Source organism: Ambystoma mexicanum, chromosome 9 (genome assembly GCF_040938575.1).
Source record: "Ambystoma mexicanum isolate Mex_15411 chromosome 9, UKY_AmexF1_1, whole genome shotgun sequence".
Taxonomy (NCBI): Eukaryota; Metazoa; Chordata; class Amphibia; order Caudata; family Ambystomatidae; genus Ambystoma; species Ambystoma mexicanum.
In genome coordinates, this window is record NC_090931.1 from 429,779,936 (window position 1) to 429,801,083 (window position 21,148).

Here is a 21,148-nt window from a genome sequence, read left to right on the forward strand (position 1 = left end):
TACAATGCTTTGACATGAACTGAATTATTCTCTCCCTAAAGTTTAGCTGAAGCTTCAGGGAAATGTGGTAGATGATGCCCACAGTCTATGACCCCCAATCACATCTACTGTGGGAGATCTCTGTAGGTGTTCTGAGTATCCTAGGTTGGTGTGCCACTTTTCTCTACCACTACAGAAGGACCCAGTATTAAAGGTGTCCTTGTTGCACCACATGTGAAACCCCTGTAAGGAAGGCATGGTATCAACAGTAAGACTGACACAAGTGACCACAGGTGTTTATTGAACCTTAACTGGGTTTGAAAAACGCCTATCTAATCCTCTAATCCTACATCTAAAGACAGGAGCAAGCTACGACCATAAAATAATAATAAAACAGTCCTAGTGGTGTCTTGTCAAAATAAAAGGGCCTATACTAATAAATCTTTTGCCAATCCTTACTTATAAATACAAATAGTGTTGGAAACAATGTTATGCAAAAGAAAAGTGTTCAAGAAATATGTGATGATATTCAAGCCGTTGGTTTCCCTTACCCACGTTTTCAGCACGGGATAAGGCAGCACACTCAAGCTTAGCCCAGTCTCTGGCTTCTCTACCACGAGGGTGCAGTTCAGAACTCCAACATTACAGCCTTCTTTACTAAAGTCTCTTTGCTGTTCAAAAGTCTCTTCTTTGAGAGGGCCTGATGCAACAAAAATACAACAAAGTTCTTTTACACTCAGGATTCTCCTATGTATACTTTTCTCAGGTGATTTACTGTTCACCTCGGATCCCCCTCCGCCTGGCTCAGATCCACTTTAACACAAAGTCGGTTTTTAACATACACACAATTTTTTAGGCTTTCCACATATCCAATTACTCGGGTGGCTCACGGTTCACCCTGAATCCCCCTCTGCTGGGCTTAGATCAGTTCTAGCACAAAATCTTCGATCAGTCTCCCACTGCCGGGCTCGGACCAACAATACCTACTTTGCCATCAACTTTCTTTACTGTATCAATATCAAAGTCTTTCGATTGTGCACAGGATTTTGCTTGACCCATTGCAGCATCACTTCGATTCACAATCCTTTGCCACACTTTCACTTTAGTTAACTCTCAGCTAGACACCTTACAGAGACCTTCGATTGAGCATGCTTACAGTGCTGGACCACTCTGTCAAAGGTTTCATATATTTTGGCTTCAAAGTTCAATCATTCATGTGCAGTTCAACTTTACTCGCGTTGGTTATCACATGTGTTTCACTCAATGTTCTCAGATCCAGCGTTCGCCATACAGTGTTGCTGCTTGCAACCTTGGCTGCAAAACAGACCAGTCTTGTATCAGTCTCCCAAACTCACCGGCTGTGTAGATTTCACTGACGCTGCTTTCTTGTTGGTGCCAAGGACAGTACCACGGCAGCTGGCGATTCTCCCCGCCTTGATTATCAACACTGGAGGGCCCGGGTACCTCTGACACACAATGCCGGATTCCTCAGCCTGGTTTCCTGGTCTTACACTTTCTATTATTGAGGTTTCATGAAAGTCAAGGTTCCTTGTTGAAAAGGTCAAGGGACCTTCCATCCTTGTATTCCCCTTTGGTTTTTCTGTCTTCCACCTCGTGTTAAACTGCCATCTTGGAAGCGCTGTTTCCTCATGCGCTTTGCCTCGCTCAGAGTGTGCTCTCATGCTCTGCCTTTTTTCCGTGTGGGGAAGTGTAATGGAAGTCAGGTGTGCATGATGATCAGTAATTGCCTGACCTTGCATGTCCATTGTATTGGGACACGTCAGGTATACGGCTTGGGTCTTAGTACGTTTTCTCTCATAGGGGGCTCTCTGTGAGAAAGTGTTTGTGTTGTGAAGGGGGGGGGTTGAGTTCCTAAGAATCCTACCTAATAGGATGGGGTAAAGGAGTTACAGGGAAGGGGATACCACTTCTCGCCATCCAGTGTCTCACTCCCCGACGACCCCTCACCCAGATGATCCTCCTGCACTGGTCCAACCCCAGGAACTGGATCCAAAAGCGATGGCCGTGTCCTGGCCACCTGGATGACAGATCTCTGGGGAGTAGTGGGTGAAACACCTTAGGTTTCTCACACCCCGCTCCACAATTCTTTTCCTTGATTCACGTAAACTCTTCCTTTAGTTTTCTTGTGTTTTTAGCTGATCTAGGTGTGCTTTCAGGAAGAAAAAAACTGCAATGTATCCTCGGTTCCATGTAATAATGTCGCCACAAATATCGCGGAAAAATGGCCGTTTTTTGTGGCGACATTATTGCATGGAACATGTATTTTTTTACATTTTTTTTTTAGCCCCTGTCCCCATATATATGGTCACCCATGTAATATCGCTGCAACCTTTTCCCGGCGATATTATTTACGACGACCATATATATGGGGATAATATTACCTGATACCGTATCCTCTTTGACTACTCAGCTCCCTTGTTTCAATGGAGGGGTTTCCTATCTTAAACTCCCACAGACTCCCACGTTCCCCCTCCCCCTCTCCCATATACTCTAACGTCTTCAACCCTGTTGTTTTTGTGGGTATTTTTGATTTTGAAAACTGAAATGCATTTACAGTTTTAAGGGACTTTTCTCCATTGTTTTTTGTTTTTCATACAAATCATATGAATCTATTTCTACCATCAAATTGCAGTGTACCTCAAGCTTTACCCAGTCACACAAATTTTAAAAGAGGAAACTACTGCACATCAAGTGATGAGTGTTGTGGATTGGCCATTTCCTTTCACTAAATTTAGTTGCAAAGCTATGAACAATTGTCCCAAGAAAACTAAACATGGTATGGTAAAATGCCCCCTTAGAGGTTTGAACATATCTCGACATATCTTAACCCCACCGCACAATTCCAACAAGACATCCTGCAAACATTAGCATGTATTATTTCTGTGTGCATTAGTAAAACTGGTAACAGTGTGCATTTCAGATTCTAGCCATCTTGATACCAACAATAATCTTACCTTTTCAATAACTTTCTTGACAAAATTCAGGCCCTTGCCAAAGTTCTCTTGACCAACATTGGCTGAAGCTTCAACTACAAAGAAAATCTTGTGGCTTTTGCCTGCTAGAGGGTTCAGGGACAAATCATCAGACTGTTGGACTATGAAAAAGAAACAACAATTATAAAATTAAATGCTAATATTGTACAGTCAGTAGCCATTTTTACATTGAAATTTGTGCATGGCAAGAATGTGGGCCTTGGAGCACACGGTGATGCTGCACCGAGTGCTCTGCTCGTGTTAACTTTATTTCACTGTGGTTTCAACATTAATTGTGCCTGCATCGGATTGTAAGAATGATTGCAGTAATTTCGAGCGCTCTGCTTGTGTTAACGTATTCCACCTGTGGTTCTAATACTAATTGTGCCTGCATTGGATTGACAGAATAATTGCAGTTATTAACTTGTAGTGTTAACTCTGTACTCGACTGTGTTTTTCTGAATAATTGCACCTGAACCGGTTGTTAAAGTAAATGCTGTAATTTTCTGCTGCTTCGCACCCATGCTCCTCTGCCTCCCCCGACCCCTTGTTCCTCGCATGCTGCCTCCATGTGCCCGCTCCCTGTCTTGATTGGACACTAGGCCCTCTCACTACTTCTTCCCAGGGCAGCCTGACAGCCTGTCGCAGCCACCTGCAGCTAAGGACCCCAAGGCAAAGGGCAGGCCCTTCAGAAGCAGGTCCGGATCGTATCCAGCGGTGTCAGCCAGGGAAGCAGGAAGCCTGCAGCCGTCAACCTGCTGCAACCAACCAGGTAGGTGCGGTGCAGTCAGGGGGGGGGGTAGCAATCACTGCACTCTAATAAACTGACCCACTCTTCAAAATATTCCTATTTCAATACCACACCACCCTTTAGCACCTCAGTTAATTGCATTGTTTCACTACCCCTCACATTTCCTCTGGAATGTGACCTTTGCATTGGTGCTGTGTTTATAACTAGGCCTTTTCCCCTCTTTTTAGGAAAATTGAATCTGGGTGATTTTGCATTGTGGTTACTGTTGTACTGTAAACTGTGCTCCAGTAGGCTCTCTTCCATTCTCTAGGTCCCCACTCCTGCTGGGGGTACAGTTGTACGGTTGTGTGCCTACTCCTCCTGTGTGTTCCCTACTATGTGTCCCCCACACCCCCATCTGCGCTGCCTGTGTCTGCAGCATTGGGCTGTATCTCTCCTTCACTTACTCCTCCTCCACTTTCCTCTTTGCACCCCATATGGGACTTTTCCCTCTCTCCCATCTTCTCTAACTGCTACTCTATCTCCTATCCTGTCCCTCTCACTAAGTCTGGAAGGAAGAAATTCAAGAGGGATATCCTGGTCTCCAACCCAGTCCTCCCTATCGCTGGCATGTACATCAGTGCTACCTCCAGACAGACTCTCGCCGACATCCTCTTTGTCGTTCCCTCACTAGACCTATGGACACCCATATGGTCTTGCTTCTCCCTCCTATCTCTTCCTCTCCCATTTTATTTAATCAATCTCTTTATTATTTTCATAAAGGAACAGAACAAACACAAGCATAGGTACGACTTGAGCATAATACAGTAGATTCCATTAAACAGTTTTAGCATTAACGTGGGAGCGCAACTAACATGGGGTGCTAGCAAATTACATTGACATCGAGAAGATCCACAGTTGGGGTGGTTCATATTGTCAAGTGCCTCAGCCATCTCCACCCCACTTCCCCCATATCTTCATGAATTTCCTGGGACAGCCCCTAGCCCTATACACTCTCCTTTCCAAAGCCAAACAACGGTCCTGTTCCGCAGTCCACTGGCTGAATATCAGGCGCTCTGCAGAGCCCGAGGATGCTGCAATCAGTCTCTTAGCAAGGCCCAGTGCTACATCCAGGAATATTTTCTCATGTTTCATAAACCCATATCTCCAGCAATGCCAATTTTGGCTCCAAAGGGACGTGAGCACCCATTACAGTGGACAGTTTATGTGTACATTTCCTCCAGAAGTCTTGAATCTGAGCACATTTCTAGAGTGTGTGATAGAATGTACCTCCTTCCCTACCACATCTAAGACATGTGTCACTGTCTACCCTCCCCCATCTGGTCAGTGCCGTAAGGGAGTAGTACACTTTATGGAGGATCTTGAATTGTATTTGCCGCAGCCAAGCCACTATTCCCACCTCCCTTGGGAACTTTATGGTCTCCACCCATTCCTCTGTTCCAACCTTCACAGGTCGCGCTCCAATTCCTCCCTCAGGCGGGTGAGCTCTGTGGTCCGAAATGCCATAAGCACTTGATATAATATTGACGTAACCTTGGCTGGGATGCCCGCTGAGAACAGATTAGCCTCCAGTGGGGAATTACTTGGGACTTCCCCCAGAGAGGGAAATTCGGCTTTCATATGGCATGAATCATTTGCATGTAATGGAATAACTCCCCTGTTGGCAGGCCATATTGCCCTTGCAGCTCTTGAAACGGCCGAAGGTTATATCCGCCAAGGTGTCTATTCCTTTTGCTGCCTAGCCCTCAAAATACCCCATCTGCAGCAGCTCCATCAGGTGCACATTATGCCAAATGGACTGGTCAATAGTCGGTTTTCTGCCCTACCCCATGTCCTGGTGCAGCTCCATCCACACTTGGCATATGTGCCGCATTGGGCCTGGGAGAGTCTGCGTGTATCTTATCCCCCCATATAGTACCTGTGTGGGTGTCCAGCCTATCATTCTTTTGCGTTCTGCTATAATGTGTGGGAGTGACAGGTCCCTGTGCACCCAGTCATTCACTACCCCCAGCTGGGCTGCCCAGTAATACTTACGCAAGTTGGGTAAGCCTATGCCCCCTTCCCATACTGACCATTGCAGCGTCCTTAGTGCCACCCGGGGTTGTTTCCCCCCATAAGAGCACCCTCAAGGATCCTACAATTTCTCCAAAAACCTTCTTTGGGATCGGGAGCATGGCGTTCTGCAGGATGTAGAGAAATGTAGGTAGCGTCAACATCTTGAATAGGGCTGCTTTGCCCAGCAGGATTAGTGGGAGGAATTGCCAGTGTCTGATATCCTGTGCAGACTTGTTCACCACTGGGGTGAGATTGAGCTGGATGAAGTCGGATAGGCATGGGCTAAGGTGAACACCCAGATATTTAAAGCCTGAAGCTGCAATTGTGTATGGCCTTCCTGGGGGAGCAATGTTACTTCTCCCTGCACTGAGAAGAGGACAGATTTTTGCCAATTTATTTTAAACCCCCTTAAGCTTTGGTATGCCTGTAGTATTCCAGTCACAACCGGGCACAAGACCTTTGGATTAGTCATGTATATTAGGAGATCGTATGCATAGAGTGAGACCCTGTCTTCCCCACCCCAGGGCCATTTAAATCCCTCCCATTCCGGGCTTTCCCAGAGCTGTATCACTAGTGGTTCTATTGCCGGAGAAAACAGCAAGGGTGAAAGTGGGCATCCCTGCCGCATGCCTCGTCCTAGTTCAAAGGCTCGAGAGGTGACCCTGTTTACTCTAATCACCTTAGTGGTGGAGGTGTACAGCAAGCGAACCCAGGCCAGGAAGTTTCCCCCAAATCCCATGTGACCCATAATTTCCCAAAGCGAGTCCCATCGCACAGAATCAAACGCCTTCTCAACGTCTATGGTAAGGAGTGCTAATGTGTCTGGTATTTCGGCTGCCACAGCAATAGAGAGCTATAGAGAGCTGTACTCAGCGCAGGTTCCTTCGTGTGCATCTGGAAGGGATGAACCCACATTGGTCCCGATGTATTAGCAAGCCGATCACCCCCAACAAGCATTTGGCCAGTACTCGAGCCAGGATCTTAGCTCCCCATTTAATAAGGAAATTGGCCTGTATGAGGCACACTGTTCCGGGGATTTGCCAGGCTTTGGGAGAACCACTATGCTAGCCAGCCTGAGGTCGGGTGGCAGACCCTCATCTTGTCTGCACTGTAAAAAGAAAATATGCAGAGGAGCGATTACTTTCTCCCGCAGCCACTTCCATGTTTCTATCGGGAATCCGTTGGGCCCTGGCACTTTACCCATCTGTAGCTGTGCGATTGCTGCTGAAATTTCATCCTCTGAGATGTCTGCCTCCAAGCCCAGAGATTGTTGAGCGAAGAGCTTTGTGAGAGGCACCTGATCTAGTGCGTCCGGTCCGGCCACCTCACGGTTCCCATTCCTGGAGCTATATATCGCTTCGTAGTATTGCGCAAAGGCCTCGGCTATAGCCATTTCCTACCCTTGGGTGTCCCATAAGGCACACACGTATCCAGTCCCTCTACCTCTCCTTTCAAGCCAGGCCAACATTTTCCCCCCTTTATCCCCGGTTTCATGGATTTGACTTTGTCTGGCCCAGTGTGCTTCCCTGGCATTGTCTAGTGCCAAATTACTCAGTGTTTCTTGCTCTGTAACTCGTGTCAGCTTGGCCTTCTGTGAACCTGAGGAGAGAAAGTCCTCCTCCGCTTGTTGCACTTCCCTCTCTGCCTCCTCCAGCTACACTTAGCTGCCACCATTGAAAGCGCCCCCCGTAACAAGGCCTTATACCCCTCCCAAAGTGTGACTGGGCTGTCAACCGCCCCCGTGTTTATTTCGAAGTACTTCCACGGTTTTAGCCGCCAGGCCATCCACATATTCAGGGTCCCCCACGTAATAAGTGTTGAGGCGCCAGATCTCTTTGGGCTTTTTTATCCCATTCTGAGTGGTCTGATATCTCTCTGGCCAAATATTTGGCAGATAGTAGCTGATGGGTCATGTTCATTGGGACAAAAAAGTAGTGAATTCTTGACATAGATGCGTGTACCCCAGATAAGGAGTAGCCCCTCTCATTGAATGCAGCCATCTCCATGCATCCACTCACCCCAAAGCCTCGGTGAAAGAGTGCAGTTTGATACAGGACACCAGATTCCTGGTACCTGCATATGTCCTGTCTAAGCCCCGGTCCATCACCTCATTAAAGTTTGCCCCCAGTATCCAAACATCCACGTGGTTTGGAAGCATGAGCTCCTGAAGCACCACTAGGAGATCGGATGTGAGCGGTGGGGGTGCATATACCGCTACCATTCCCCAAGTGTCACCCTATAACTCACCTTTGCCAGAATATAGCTCCCCTGGGGTCACACCTCACCTCTGTGAGCTGGAATGGGACCCTCTTATGCAGGAGTATGAGCGTCCCCCTGAAGCCCCTAGAAAAACCGGTGTGGAAAGCCACCCTGTAGTTGGATTTGAGAAAGAATTTACACTCTGTTCCTGCTAAATGAGTCTCAGTAAGAAATACAATGTCCGGTAACAGCATACTGAGGAACTCTAGGACCAACCTTTTTTTTTTTTTAACAACTTTATTTCTGGTGGGAGCATATATAAACAGGTAAGCACATGAGACAAATCTGTCCCTACAACGAGCAACATACATTGGAATACACAATCTTCCTCCCGTGTCTCCCATCCATACACCCCCCAAAAGTTCGAAGTCCATGCATCTATCACCACTGGAGGGCGGGCAAGGGTCTCTAAGAACTTGGGACACCTTTTTGCCAGCTGTGGCTTAAAGGTTAATGCTTGGAACTGGCTATGGTATTCTAGGAGTGGGGTCCAACAGTCAGTGAAGCGGTTCAATGCTCCTTCCTTTGCCGCGGTGACCTTTTCGGCTACAAGGATCTCCCAGACCTTTATCCACCATAAGGGCACTAAGGGGCCTTTCAGTGTTTTCCACTTGCGGGTCACAGTTATCCTGGCCGATAACAGCAGCTGTGTGAGCAGTTTGAAAGTCTGACCTGTTTTGGGGTAGAACTGCGATCTTGCCACTCTGAGTAGAATCACCTCCGGGTCCATGGGCAGCTTGCGGTGGGTTATGTCATCAATGATGTGTATGATCTTTTCCCAGAAGGCCTGCGCCTTAGGGCATTCCCAACACATATGGAAAAAGGTACCCCGTGCGCCACATTGTCTCCAACAGTTCGGGTCTATGGACGTTTGGAAATGATGCAGCGGCTCCGGAGGGTATTACCAGCGGTGGCGGAGTTTCAGTGCGCATTCTTCATTAGTGATGAATCTTGAGGCGGAGTTGATCCTTGTCCAAATGTCCACCCATGTTTTGTCCCCAATGGGATGCCCTAGGTCTGCTTCCGACCTGGCCATGTATATCGGTTTGGTCATCAGCATGTCCACCTGCGGCAGTCTGTATAGCTTTGTAATCAGCACCCCGGTGGGGGCTTTCCTGTAGCGAATATTCAAGAGAGTGAATGTCCCGTCTGGCTCCCTGTCAGACCGCAGGCATTGCAATCCAGTGCATAATCTGGGCATTAGTAAACCTCTCTGTTTCTGTTAGGTGAAAGCAGCTCTTGGATTCTTCAAAGTAGAGTGGGGTGCCATTATTGAACAGCTGTGAGAGAGTCCCAAGACCCCCCTGAGTCCATCTGCTAAAACTTGCTGTATCCATCCTCAGGGAGAAGACTGGGTTCCGGAGAATAGGGGAGAGAGGGCTTATGCCCCAGGACAGTTTATTTCTGCGCAGAGCCCATGTCCAGGTGTCTAGCATAGTTCTGGTGGGTGATAGGATTGCCGGTCAACGACTGCGAGTCGTGTCTGGGGTGTGAAGCTGGAGTGGACATTTAGCCTGTTCAATATGCATCCATTTCGGGGGGATCGTCTGGTCCACCCAGGCCGTGGCGTTAGTTAGCTGAGCTGCTATGTAGTAATTTGTGAGGTTAGGAAGACCCATGCTCCCCCATTTGACCGTTCCCCTCATGACTTTCAACAGGATTCTAGCTCTGCTCCCTTTCTACACGAATTTCTAAAGCCTCTTTTGCAGCCTCTCCAGTGGTTGTTTTGGGAGGAGGACAGGCAGGGCTGAGCAGAGATATAGGAACGTGGCAGAAGATTCATCTTACAAGCTGTGACTCTGCCTAGCAGGGAGATTTCCTGATGCTCCCAACGTTGCAGATCCACTTCGAGTTCCTTGCAAAGGGCGGTGGGGGGTGGGGGGAATTTGCAGCATATAGCTGTTTCCGGTCTGCGGTAATGTGTACCCCAAGGTAGAATCAGGATGTGGTGCCCCATTTCAGTGGGCATTGCTTTTGGAGGCTTGCCATGCGGTCTGAGCCTAAGTTCACTCGGAGTGCCTCCGATTTAGAATAGTTCACAGCAAACCCTGCCACCTCCTCAGAGGCTTTTAATTCCTCCAGGACAGCGGGGAGAGAAGACTCACAGGCGGTGATGGAAATCATCACGTCATCCTCATAGAGAGAGATTTTAAATTGCTCACCCTTGATGTCCATCCCGCTATCTATCATTCAAGCGGATTCTCTGGGCGAACGGTTCCATCAAGAGGGCAAAGATCAGTGGGGAGAGTGGGCAACCCTGTCTCGTCCCACACGAGAGCGAGATCAGGGCCGAATGTTTTTGGTTCACTCTCAGGGATGTCTTAGGGGCTTGGTAGTTGGCGAGCAACATCCTGTGAAATACAGGGACCAAACTGGAAGGCTTCTAGGGTGAGTCACATGAAGTTCCAGTCCACTTTATCAAAGGCTTTAGTAGCATCCAAAGTTAGAACCGCCAGTTTCTGCTGCTCCTGGGCGGCCACCTCGAAGAGATTGAGGGCCCGTTGAATATTATCCCCTGTGCTTCTCCCCCTGATAAAGCCTGTTTGGCCCGGGTCTATGATGTTGACAGGACCAGTGCCAGCCTGTTCGCTAGCACTTTCGAGTAGACATTTGCATCCACGTTCAGTAGAGATATAGGCCTGTATGAACAACACTCCTTTGGGTATTTTCCGGGTTTCAGGAGCATGATCGTAGTGGACTCTTGCATAGACGGAGTTATGGTGCCCGTGACTCGGAATGAGTTGAATAGTTCGGTCATCGGGCTCAAAAGGAAAGAACGGAAAAGTTGAAAGAATTTTGTTTGGAAAGTCGTCGGGGCCTGTGGCTCTTGGTCGCAGGGTTTTGAGCACTTCCTTGATCTCTTCAGCTGTAATAGGGCCCTCCAAAGAAGACTTGTTTGCTTAAAACAGGATGCGAGTTTGGCGGATGCTACGAATCGTTCCTGTTGTGATTGTGATCGGGGGAGGCTGACAGCGTGTCGGCAAGATGAGATGTAGCTGCCTTCAATTTTGCTTCTTCCCCATATAGGATTGAGCCTTCCGCACCCCTTAGGACGGTGATAGGGTTTCGCCAACGGGTTTTCGCTAATTTGCTGACCAGAAATCTGTTAGATTTATTGCCGTTCGCATAATAGCTTTGTTTGGTCCTAATCAGGATCTGGGCAGTATCCTCAGCATAGTGGGCCTCTAGTTTCGTGTGCGCCAGTGTCAGCTGCTTGACTGCCCTATGTGACCATTTCCTCTTATGGAGAGTCTCTGCTTCCGATACCTTTTTTTCCAGCTGCTGCTTCCTCTGGAGCGCCTTTCTTAATAACGCTCAAGGAATATCCTGGATACCTCACGGTTTGTTTGTTTTACCAGAAATAGATTTTCCACATCGTTTATTTGGTGATAAGTGCAAAGAGAAAATTTGTATTCATCAGATTGTTTGTTGCGTGGGCTCATGGTTCGACCGAGGATGCACTGACACCATTATCATTGAATACAGGGCCCAAAGAGGAGCTCAACTGTCACTGACAGGACTGACCACGCACATTCATCCCAGGACCCCATAGAGGGCATCTATCCATCATAACTAGCCTTGATAAAGACCCACGGGTCGAAACACCTGTCGGCTGACCATAACTGACCATAACTGGGACCATTATTTGATCATACAACAAAGGAGGTGTGGGCTTCACCTCAAAAACACATCCTGTGACCTTGCACTAGACAAAAGGACACCATAACAAGTAACAGAGCTTAGCATGGACGGTTCCACACCTAGGGCCCCAATACAGAATTCTTATATAACGCTGCCTGAGTAATAAGTTCCCCCTTGATCACTGCTTTCATGGCTTCCCATCTTCTCACTGTGGAGATGAGGACCGGTGGGTTCTCTTTGAAATAGTTGTCAATTGCTTTGGTTATGGCGTCCCGCACCGCCATATCATGCAGCATCGGTTCGTAAAGCCCATCATGGTTTGTCTGGGGGTCAGGGTTTGTCTGGGGGTCAGGGTCGAAGAACGAACTGGGCCATCAACAGTATTGGCACGTGGTCGAACAGGACCCTTGTGCCTGTCTCTACTTCACCGTGAACGAGAGCAATTGTGGAATGGCCAGGATCAGGTCTATCCGTGAAGAGGAGCGGTGGATATGCGAGAAGAATGAGAAGTCTGAGGTTTTTGGATGGGGAACCCGCCAGGTATCTACGACCCCCAGGGTCTTAAATAGATGGCAGAGGCTTGTTGCAATTTTGAAGTCTCTAGGCTCAGGGGGGCCAGATTTGTCCATCAGGGGATTTGGGACCCCATTAAAGTCCCCTCTTATGACCACTTGACCCTCAATAAAGGGGAGGATCGCTGATTCCATTTCTGTGTAGAAGACTTCTTGGTCCTCATTCGGGGCATAGATGGCTATTAGCATGTGTAGCTGGCCTAGAGGTCACCTTTTATTGCAATGTATCTGCCTTCTGGGCTTCGCAGGACCTCTTGTTCCCTAAAAGGGGTTCCTCTCGCTAGTAAAATCAATGTGCCCCCTCTCTTACTGTTTCCAGACACCAGGTAATGTATCGGGAATGCTTGCCCTCGCAGCTGTGAAGTCTTCCAAATGCAAGTGCATCTCCTGGAGGAATACCACTGAGCCCTGGAGGTCCTTCATGCGTTTTTCGGGGAAATTCAAGCCTCTAACTTTTAGTGAGATACAGCGCAGCTTCATGTGTGGCGCGGGGGCATCTTGCTGTTCTCCATCAGCCGTTAGGTGGGGGAGATGGAGGGGGTTGTCTCCTAGTGCTGGGCTGCGGATTCGATTCCGCTGCAACCAGGTTTTAACTTTAACTAAATCGGGTCCAAACGTGGGAAGCCAATTTAAGGGGCCAAGAAGGGGCCCAACCAAAAAAAACTAAAACTTAACCAAACTAGGCCCAGAGGGCCTTGTGCCGTAGCGTGTGTCCATTCACTCGGCTGGGGCATACCGTGGGAAGCCCGGGCGCCGAGAGCGTGTGTCCCAGCACAGAGACCAGATTGCTTCATACTTGTCTTACATGGCAGGCTGCTTTCCCTCCTGTAGGCCTTCATCCAACGGTTTTGCTGCGATTTCGGGGTTAAGCTTTGCACCTTGTCCGGGGATGGGTATGTCAGGTCCTCTTCTAGGGTCTATGCTTCCCCTCCCATAATCCCTCCTTCCTCCTCTAGGGAGTGGATTATACATGTCTGTCCCTTGAACGAGAATTGAAGCGTAGCTGGGAAGAGCCACCATTATTTGATTTTTTGGTCCTGGAGGAAGGTCGTCAGCGGCCTCATGGCCCTTCGTCGCTGAACTGTAGTGGGTGCCAGGTCCTGGAAGATTTGTATAGAATCCCCTTGCTATGTCAGTTCCCCCTGTGTGCGGCTCGACATGATCTCCTGCTTCGTAGAAAATAAATGAACCCTGGTAATTACTTCCGGGGTGTCTGTTGTGGATGGGCCTCTATGGCTTAGCAGTCTATGGGTGCGATCAAGCATAAGTAGCGATTTATCACAATCGGGGAGGAGGGTTTGGAAGAGATTGCCAATATAGGTCGGCAGGGCTTGCTCTGATACTGAGGCGGGAACCCCTCTAATGCGGATGTTATTACTGCGGGCCCTGTTTTCCAAGTCCTCCTACTTACGGTGCATGCTCTTGCTGTTTTCTTCTAGGGTTTGCAGTTTCCACTGCAATTCAGTAATTTGTGTCGAGTGTTCTAGGACATGATCCTCTGTTTCGCTAACCCTGTGTTCCACCTCTTCCATACGGTTGTCCAGCCACTCCATTTTGATGTCTGCTAACAGGCCTTGAATATCGTCCTTTGTGACCTATTGGCCCTGGGATCTTTCAGGTGACATGGCCTGGACTCGGCTTGGGTCTGCTTTCCTGGGCTTCTCCTGGAGGTGTAGCATGCTAGCTACGTCTGTCGATTTCGGGGGCTTGTGCTTTGCCATTTTAGTGTAAGGACCAGATGATGAGAGCCAGAAGGGAAGGGCGAAAGCTCGGGAGGTGCAGGGTTACCAATTTCAGTTAGTGTCCCAGCACTTTTATGTCCCCAGGGATTGCCTGGGCCACGTGGTAGTTTCGTGGAGTTCCGGGATCTTATGCCCCTGCAGTGGTATTGCTATCTTCTTTCCCAGACAGTCAGGCCGCCTGGTTCGTGTAGGGGAGAATCTATATAGGAGAGCGGGATGAGAGCTGCGTGTCCTCCTGCGTGGTTGTGCCAGGCATGGTGAAGTGGGGCTAAGTGCCGTATTGGAATTTAGGTTCCGCTTATAAGCCCTTTGCTGGCCGAGTGGAGGGTCCTTTTCTTCATGGGGCCTTTGGTGGCTTCCACTGTAGTGCGGTCCTCTGTAGGACATGTGAGCTCTGTGTGTATTGATTGAGTGAGGTGTATGGGAGGGGGGAGGGCCCCAGCCCACTGCCGCCGCACCCCCAGTCCTTACCATTGGTGCTGCGTTATCTTGTCTTACTCCTTGCCCCAGACTCTCGGATGGCAAGCGGGTCGGGGCTCCACTGGGGTCTTGCTAATGCTGCGGCTGCCTCTCTTCTCAGCACGGAAAACGGGGGGAGGGAGGATGGGGGTCTCCCATCCAATGAGACTTCCGTGGGTGAGCCTGTGAGTGATGGCCCCACTCATCTGCGGGACCCCCACCATTGCGGATGGCTGTTGTGTCTGTTGCTTCCTTCCCTTCAGTGGGGCCCCCGTCAGCGCTCCTCACTCCCCAGCTGTGGTGTTGGGGGAAATTGCATGCTGGGTCTACCCGGGCTTCTCAGGTAGGCTCGAGAGTGCTAACCACTTTGCAGCAGCGGGTTGCCACGGACCAGGATTTTGATTGCCCAGTATCTGTTGGGCTTGGGCTCAGGAGCCTTCAGCTGGTGGCTACCGGACAGTCTGAGGACTGCAGAAAGGGACCCACGGCAAGTAGATAGCCAACTCCTCCCCCGTAGCATCTTCACAGTGCTGCCATCTTGGCCTCGAGCGTTTCCACAGCGTTGTTTCGGGAGCGGAGAGTTATGGTCTCTGCGCTCCGAATCTTCCCAGATTCCTGCTAGCTGCTCTAGGGGGGTTCCAACAGCGGTCAAGTCGTCTGTGCCTCTTTGAGCTTAAATTACGGGCCTATAGTAGCTCAAGCCCAGGCGTCCCACGGAGCTCTTAATGAGGCCCGGCTAGCACCCACCCTTCCGTTACCACCCCTGCCGCCCGTTAGCTCTCCCCGCCTCATGCGCACCCTAGTTCAGTGTCCCTATACGCTATGTACCTTGCGAACCAAAATCCAGCCCAAATCAGGCCCACAACAGTTGACCAACTTTCCCTGCATCCCACACTGTACTTCTCCCAAACGGACGCACCTGTCACCCTCACACCACACCAAACGGGTGCGAAAGAACCAAGTCAACCATCTGCGGGCTGCCCGCTGTTGCTGTCCGTGCGAGCCTCCATTCCTGCTCTAAAGCCACTAGAATTGTTTACCCCAAATGTCTTTGCAAGAGTGTAGGCTGGTGCTGTTAGGGGCACAAAATCATCCATTACCCTCTGCCGACAGCATGGACTCTAAGGGAACTGTTGGTTCTGCTGCATGTGGTTCGAACAGCGTTGGGGAATGACCCGGGTCTGGCTCTTGTCTGGGTCACCCCTTCAGTGGCTAATGTCCAGGTGATGAGAAAATGGTAGTTTCAAGCCATAACCATGCCTCCTTTGGGGTTGCTGAAAAGGTGCACTGTTCTCTCGTGGTAGACTTTGAATTGCTCCGGGAAGAAGAGAGTGTACTTCATGCCGAGTGAATGCATCTTCCTTTTGACCGATTCAAAAGATTGGCATGCTCTTACCTCCCTTGGTATAATATGGAAAGAATCCAATCTGGTAGCCATTATACGTGATGGGGCCGGTGGCACGCACCATTTGCAGCAGAGCGTCCCGGTAGTTCAGAGGTCGTGCTATTATGGTGCGGGGGGGGTGCCTCCTGGATGGGGCGACCCGCCGGCATGTGGTGTGCCCTTTCCACAGAGAAAAATCTAGCTCCGTTAGCCATTGTTCCAACAAGAGCTCCATGCTGGGCCCCTCTTCCTTTTCCGGTACTCCGAGGATATGAACGTTATTGCGCCTTGCTCTTCTTTCACTGTATTTTCCAGGTGTGTGAGCTTCTGCGTGACCACTGTCAGTTGTTTATCCATTCTCTTAATTGTGTTCTTTGAGTCCGAGATGCGCTGCTCTGCCTCCCCGATCCTCAAGGCCATGTTCAGCATGTCTTGCCGGAGAAAGGACATGTCTGTTGAGAGGACATCGATTTTATCCTGCATAGAGGACCTAGATTCCCCTATGCCTCCCATTATGTCAAGAAGGGAGATTTGAGAGTCTTGCAGCTCTACGTCCGAGTCATGGGGAGTTGGAGAGCACCTGCCGCATACTGGTTCATCTTACACTGGAGCCCCGTCTTCTTAGCTTTATCTTTGACCATGGTGCTGCACGGTTGACCTCCCTTCCTCACTACACAATGTGGATGTCAATGCCCAGTTGGATTTGTTGTCTTTACTCCACCAGTGGCCGGTGAAGTCCCAGGCTCTGTCCCTTTGGTCTGGATGGCTTGTGGGCTGAGCTTGTGGGTTTTAATGCTGTCTTCTGTTCCCTCCTGTTGTGCCTGGTCGGGGTGGACGTGTACTGGCCCTGGCTGGGGAAGGATGTCCTGTCGCTAGTTGCGGTGCAGGGCCTGTCTTCCTGCGCCTTCTGTGCAATGCCCGGTGGGCCTGATGTCACTCGTCCCCGGACGGAGATCACAATATGAGTGTGTGTGCCCTGTTGGTTTTATTGTCTTCCCTTCGCTGGTGACCAGTGAATTCCGAGGCTGTCCCTTGGATTTGGGTGGCTTGTGGCTGGCCTGGGTTAAACGGCCAGAGCTATGTTGGTGGAAGGGTGCCCCATTGCTTATTGCAGCATGGGGGGCTATCCTCCTCCTCTTTCTGTTGCAGACCCTGAGGGCCTGATGTAATCCACCCGGTACCTCTCACCTGGGTCTGCGGCGGCTGTAACAGAGCTATGGAGGCTCACCTCTGCACTGCTCCACTTTGCAACAGCGCCCCCGTCCTCCTCTCCCATTAATGGTGGCACTCGGTAGGAGGTCCTCTTGGCCTCCTTCCAATTCTCCAAGACATCATTAATGTCTATAGGAATGGCACCATCCTGGTCCAGGGCCGACAGCCCAATCTCCTCCTTTTCGATAGGTGTCTCCCGCATCTTAACTTCCTTGCCTCTCCTGCTACTCCTACTAGCACCTCTCTGGCTCCTCTGCCACCTCCTCTCAGGCTAGTATCACACCTTCTGCTACCACCTCTGCCCACTTTCGAGCCCCTCTACCACTTCCACTGGGTGTACCTCAAGCCTGCACCCCACCTGGAAGACTTTCAAATGTGGCAACCTGCTCCACATTGCTACTCTCAACTCTTGTTCTGCTGTCAAACAATACTCTGATATCTGCCACCTCCTTGAAGAACTTGATCTGGATTTCCTCGCTCTCACCGAGATATGGGTCATGGCCAGCTCTGTCATGAGTTTTGACACCCTCCTTCCTGATGGCTACAAGATCCTCTCTGAGCCCACAACCAACCAACCTGGACTTGGAGTAGCTTTGATCTTTCCGGAGTGTGTCCCTGCTTCTGTCATTCTTACGCAGGCTTACTCCTCCTTTGAATGCCTAGTCTGCAGGCTCTCTATCTCTCCTGGCTTCTCTCTGACTGTGGCCACCATCTACAGGCCTCTTCCTCTCACAGTCGGCTAGCCTCTCCTCCTGTCTCCTTGCCTCTACCTCTCAACTTCGCTGCCTCTGAGACCTCAACATCCACCTGGATGCTTCAAATCCCTCCTCTGGGCTCTTCCCCAACCTCTGCAACACTCTCTCTCTTTCCAGTCTACCCTCTTGTGCGACACACTCTGCCGGACACACCTTGGATGTTCTCATCTCCTCAGACATCCCCCTCTCTAACCCTCTCACCACTCCTCTCTCTTGGCCTGACCGCTTTCTGCATTCCTCTCTCCTGAAACTCTCTTTCCCTCAGTCAATGCCCACCCCAGCACTGCCACCTCCCTTCTCGGTCATTCGGCCAATGAAGCTGTGTCAGTGGATACCTTTGCCTCTACTTTCTCTGCTCCTCCTACTGCTGCGGTTCACTCACACTCTGACACAGCCCTCACTAAACTGCATCTTTGTATCTCCAACTCTCTCGACATCCTTGCCGCTGTCATGAGAATTCATCTGAAGCCTACCTCCAAGTGCAACTCCGGCCTCGCCGCCCTGAAACGCAAGTGCAGGGTGGCTGAGAGGAAGTGGAGGGCTTCGGGCGCATCCTCTGACAACCGGACTGGCGCCTGCTACAAAGACTACAGACTGTCCTGTCCAAGAAGAGAGTCCAAATCCAAACCTGTGTCTCTGCGGCCTACAACAACATGGCCAAACACTTTAAAATCTGCAAGATGCTGGCCAATCCTTCTGAAGTGTCTACCTTCCATGTTTCCTCCCAGGCTCTCTGTACAGCTCTGGCTTCCCACTTCACCGCTAAAACCCACGACATCCTGTCCTCGCTCTCCTCTTCCTCTCCCTCACCCCTCTCTGGCCAATTCCCCCTCTCCTCCTCCTTTCTTAACGTTCTCTCTGACAACACCCGACGATGTTACTAAACTATATCTATAAAAGTGTCATTCAAACAGGTGCCCCCCTGCTCCTCCAGAACAATCAAGGGCCACATTGACACCCTCGCTCCAGCCTTGGCCAATTTCTGCAATCACTGGATACTTCCCCTCTCTCCTCAAGCACTCCCTTGTGCATCCTCTCCTTAAAAGGCATACCTACGGGGGCGTGGCTAGGCAGCATACCATGCGGTTGTGTCTGCCGTGAGCTCTGTTATAGTGCGCCCGATCCAATGGATGCTGGCAATGCAAGGCACTCGATTCCTTCCAAGATAATGCCTTATGGTGCCCCGGACCATGGATCTGTCCCGACGAGCAAAACCGCAGCATAAATAACAGCAGAATGGCAGATCCCTCCCTCCGACACGCCATCGCCTCTACAAGCAAGATGGCGGCCCGAGCCACCGAAGATATGACAGCGGCCCCCCAAGCCATGTGAGCGGGTCGGACAGTGGCAGAGACCCCCCCCCGACAAGCCCCTGCCAGCACGCTTGGTGGCTTGCCCCCCCAGTGCAAGCTGGGAACCACAGAGGAGGAGCAAACCCGCTCCCGCTGACAGCGGGTGTAGAGCTGACAAGGCAGCAGCGGCAGAGGTGAGGTGCGGGGGCGGAGGACAAAGCGGTCTGGGGATGGCGGGGCCCGGAGTAGCCCGCCCCCTCCCCTTGCTCTCACAGAGCTTAGCTGTCACGGACCGGCGGAGAGGGACAAAGGGGGTGGGACACAGGACAGTGAGGGAGAGGCAGCAGAGAGGGGTGCCGGCTCTGTGAGCGGGGGATCCGGCTCTTCCTCGCCCCATGCTCACCGCCCTCCCTCGAACAATAACAGAGTGGCGGACCAAGCCTAGGCCCGACCTACACATATCATTCAGGGCCTCTCACCCCCAGAGCACCCCAGAACTCGACGAATCGGGCTAGAGGCCTGCCGACGTAGAACACACAGTGTTGCTTCATCCCCCACCCACTACTGCACAAGTCTGTGGCATTGCACACATGAGGAGCCTGTATAAATACAGTACTTGGTGCCTCTCCGCCCTCTGCCCCCCGCTGCATATGGGAACCTGATGTGGGACACAAATAAGGAGAGCTAGACCCAGCCAAACAAGCAAAAGAAGGAAAAAGGGCACTTCTCCAAACCCCAGTGCCCCCATCTCAACAAAGAGACACACATTGACACACCTGCCAAAGCATATACGCAGGTCTCCACCTCTGTAATATAGGAAGGCACTCATAGTGCGCAATCCCATCAGGCTACCACCACCCTCAGCAGCTCAGGCCGGACATAAGCGTTCCTGCCGGGGGGGGTTGCCCCCCCACACAGCAACGTGGCAGACCTTACTTACTATGCTCCCTCGTACAGTGCGGGGACTTCCGCAGCTCTGACCACCACCCGAAGATCTCCTTAGAATATGATACAGCACAGCCACAAGAGGTCACCACCATTCTTCTGGGGGACCTACACACAGACCCCCCCAACAATGCCCAAGGCAGCAGGGAAGGGCAAAACGAATGAAATCACAGCATTTTTAACAACCCAAGCAACCATGGACCCACAAATGCAGGCAGTAAAGGCTGACATCCACTCGCCCCCTGCGGCCACGTCTCCTCTGGACCCCACACTCTCCAAAAGGGACGTCGAGGACATGCTGAGGAGTTTTAAACAGGACATTACTCAGGAAATAAAGCTGGAGATAAAAACCTCCAAAGACTCCCTGGCACGGTCGATCGCCGACCTGAATACACAGAGTCAACGACCTGGAAAACACGACATTCGAACAAGCACATGACTGCGCAGAGCTCACCAAGAGAGTGGGGATCATTGAGGAAGATCTAGAGGATATATGGGCAAAACAGGCCGACTTGGAAAACAGGTAAAAAAGGAATAATATCCGCCTTGCGGGGCATCCCGCGACAAGTCTCGGACCAAGAACTTTCGGACTATGTAAGAGCACTTTTAAAGTCCCTGCTAGGTCTTTCTGACTCGGATGAACTGGTCCTGGACAGGACCCATCGCTTCTACTCCTCCACCCAATTTAGACGTAACCTGCTTCCGGACGTTCTCTCCCGAGTGCACTTTTTCCACCAAAAGGAAGAAATAATGGCAGTGGCCAGAAGATCAGAACCAGTGAAGTTCCTGGGGTCAGCCCTGATGCTTTTGCAAGACCTCTCGCCCTACAACCTAGCAAGCCGTAGGCGCCTGCGAAAGGTCACAGCACGGCTACAGGCTAAGAAAGTCTGCTACCGATAGGGTTTCCCATGCAAGCTGATTTTTGCCCTCCACAAACAACACTACATCATTAGCTCAGAGGAAGAAGCTAAGGGCCTAATGCTTGAAACCAACAATGAGGCCATTCCAGATGCTGTGGAGCTAGCCAATTCAGACCAGGACCCCACGCCAAAGGATAAAAGGAGGAGACTAAGGGATGGCACCGCGTGGGGTGGATTCCATCCCAGGA

At 50.6% G+C, this 21,148-nt stretch overlaps 1 protein-coding gene across 1 annotated transcript in view; it reads right to left on the reverse strand.

Moving 5' to 3' along the window:
• Nucleotides 1–21,148, reverse strand: part of LOC138488129 (complement factor B-like) — a 1,604,240-nt gene that overhangs the window by 1,011,977 nt on the left and 571,115 nt on the right. Inside the window, exon 6 of the mRNA XM_069614892.1 lies at nt 2,955–3,094. Coding sequence (XP_069470993.1) covers nt 2,955–3,094 — 140 coding nt within the window. The remainder of the gene's footprint in view (nt 1–2,954; nt 3,095–21,148) is intronic.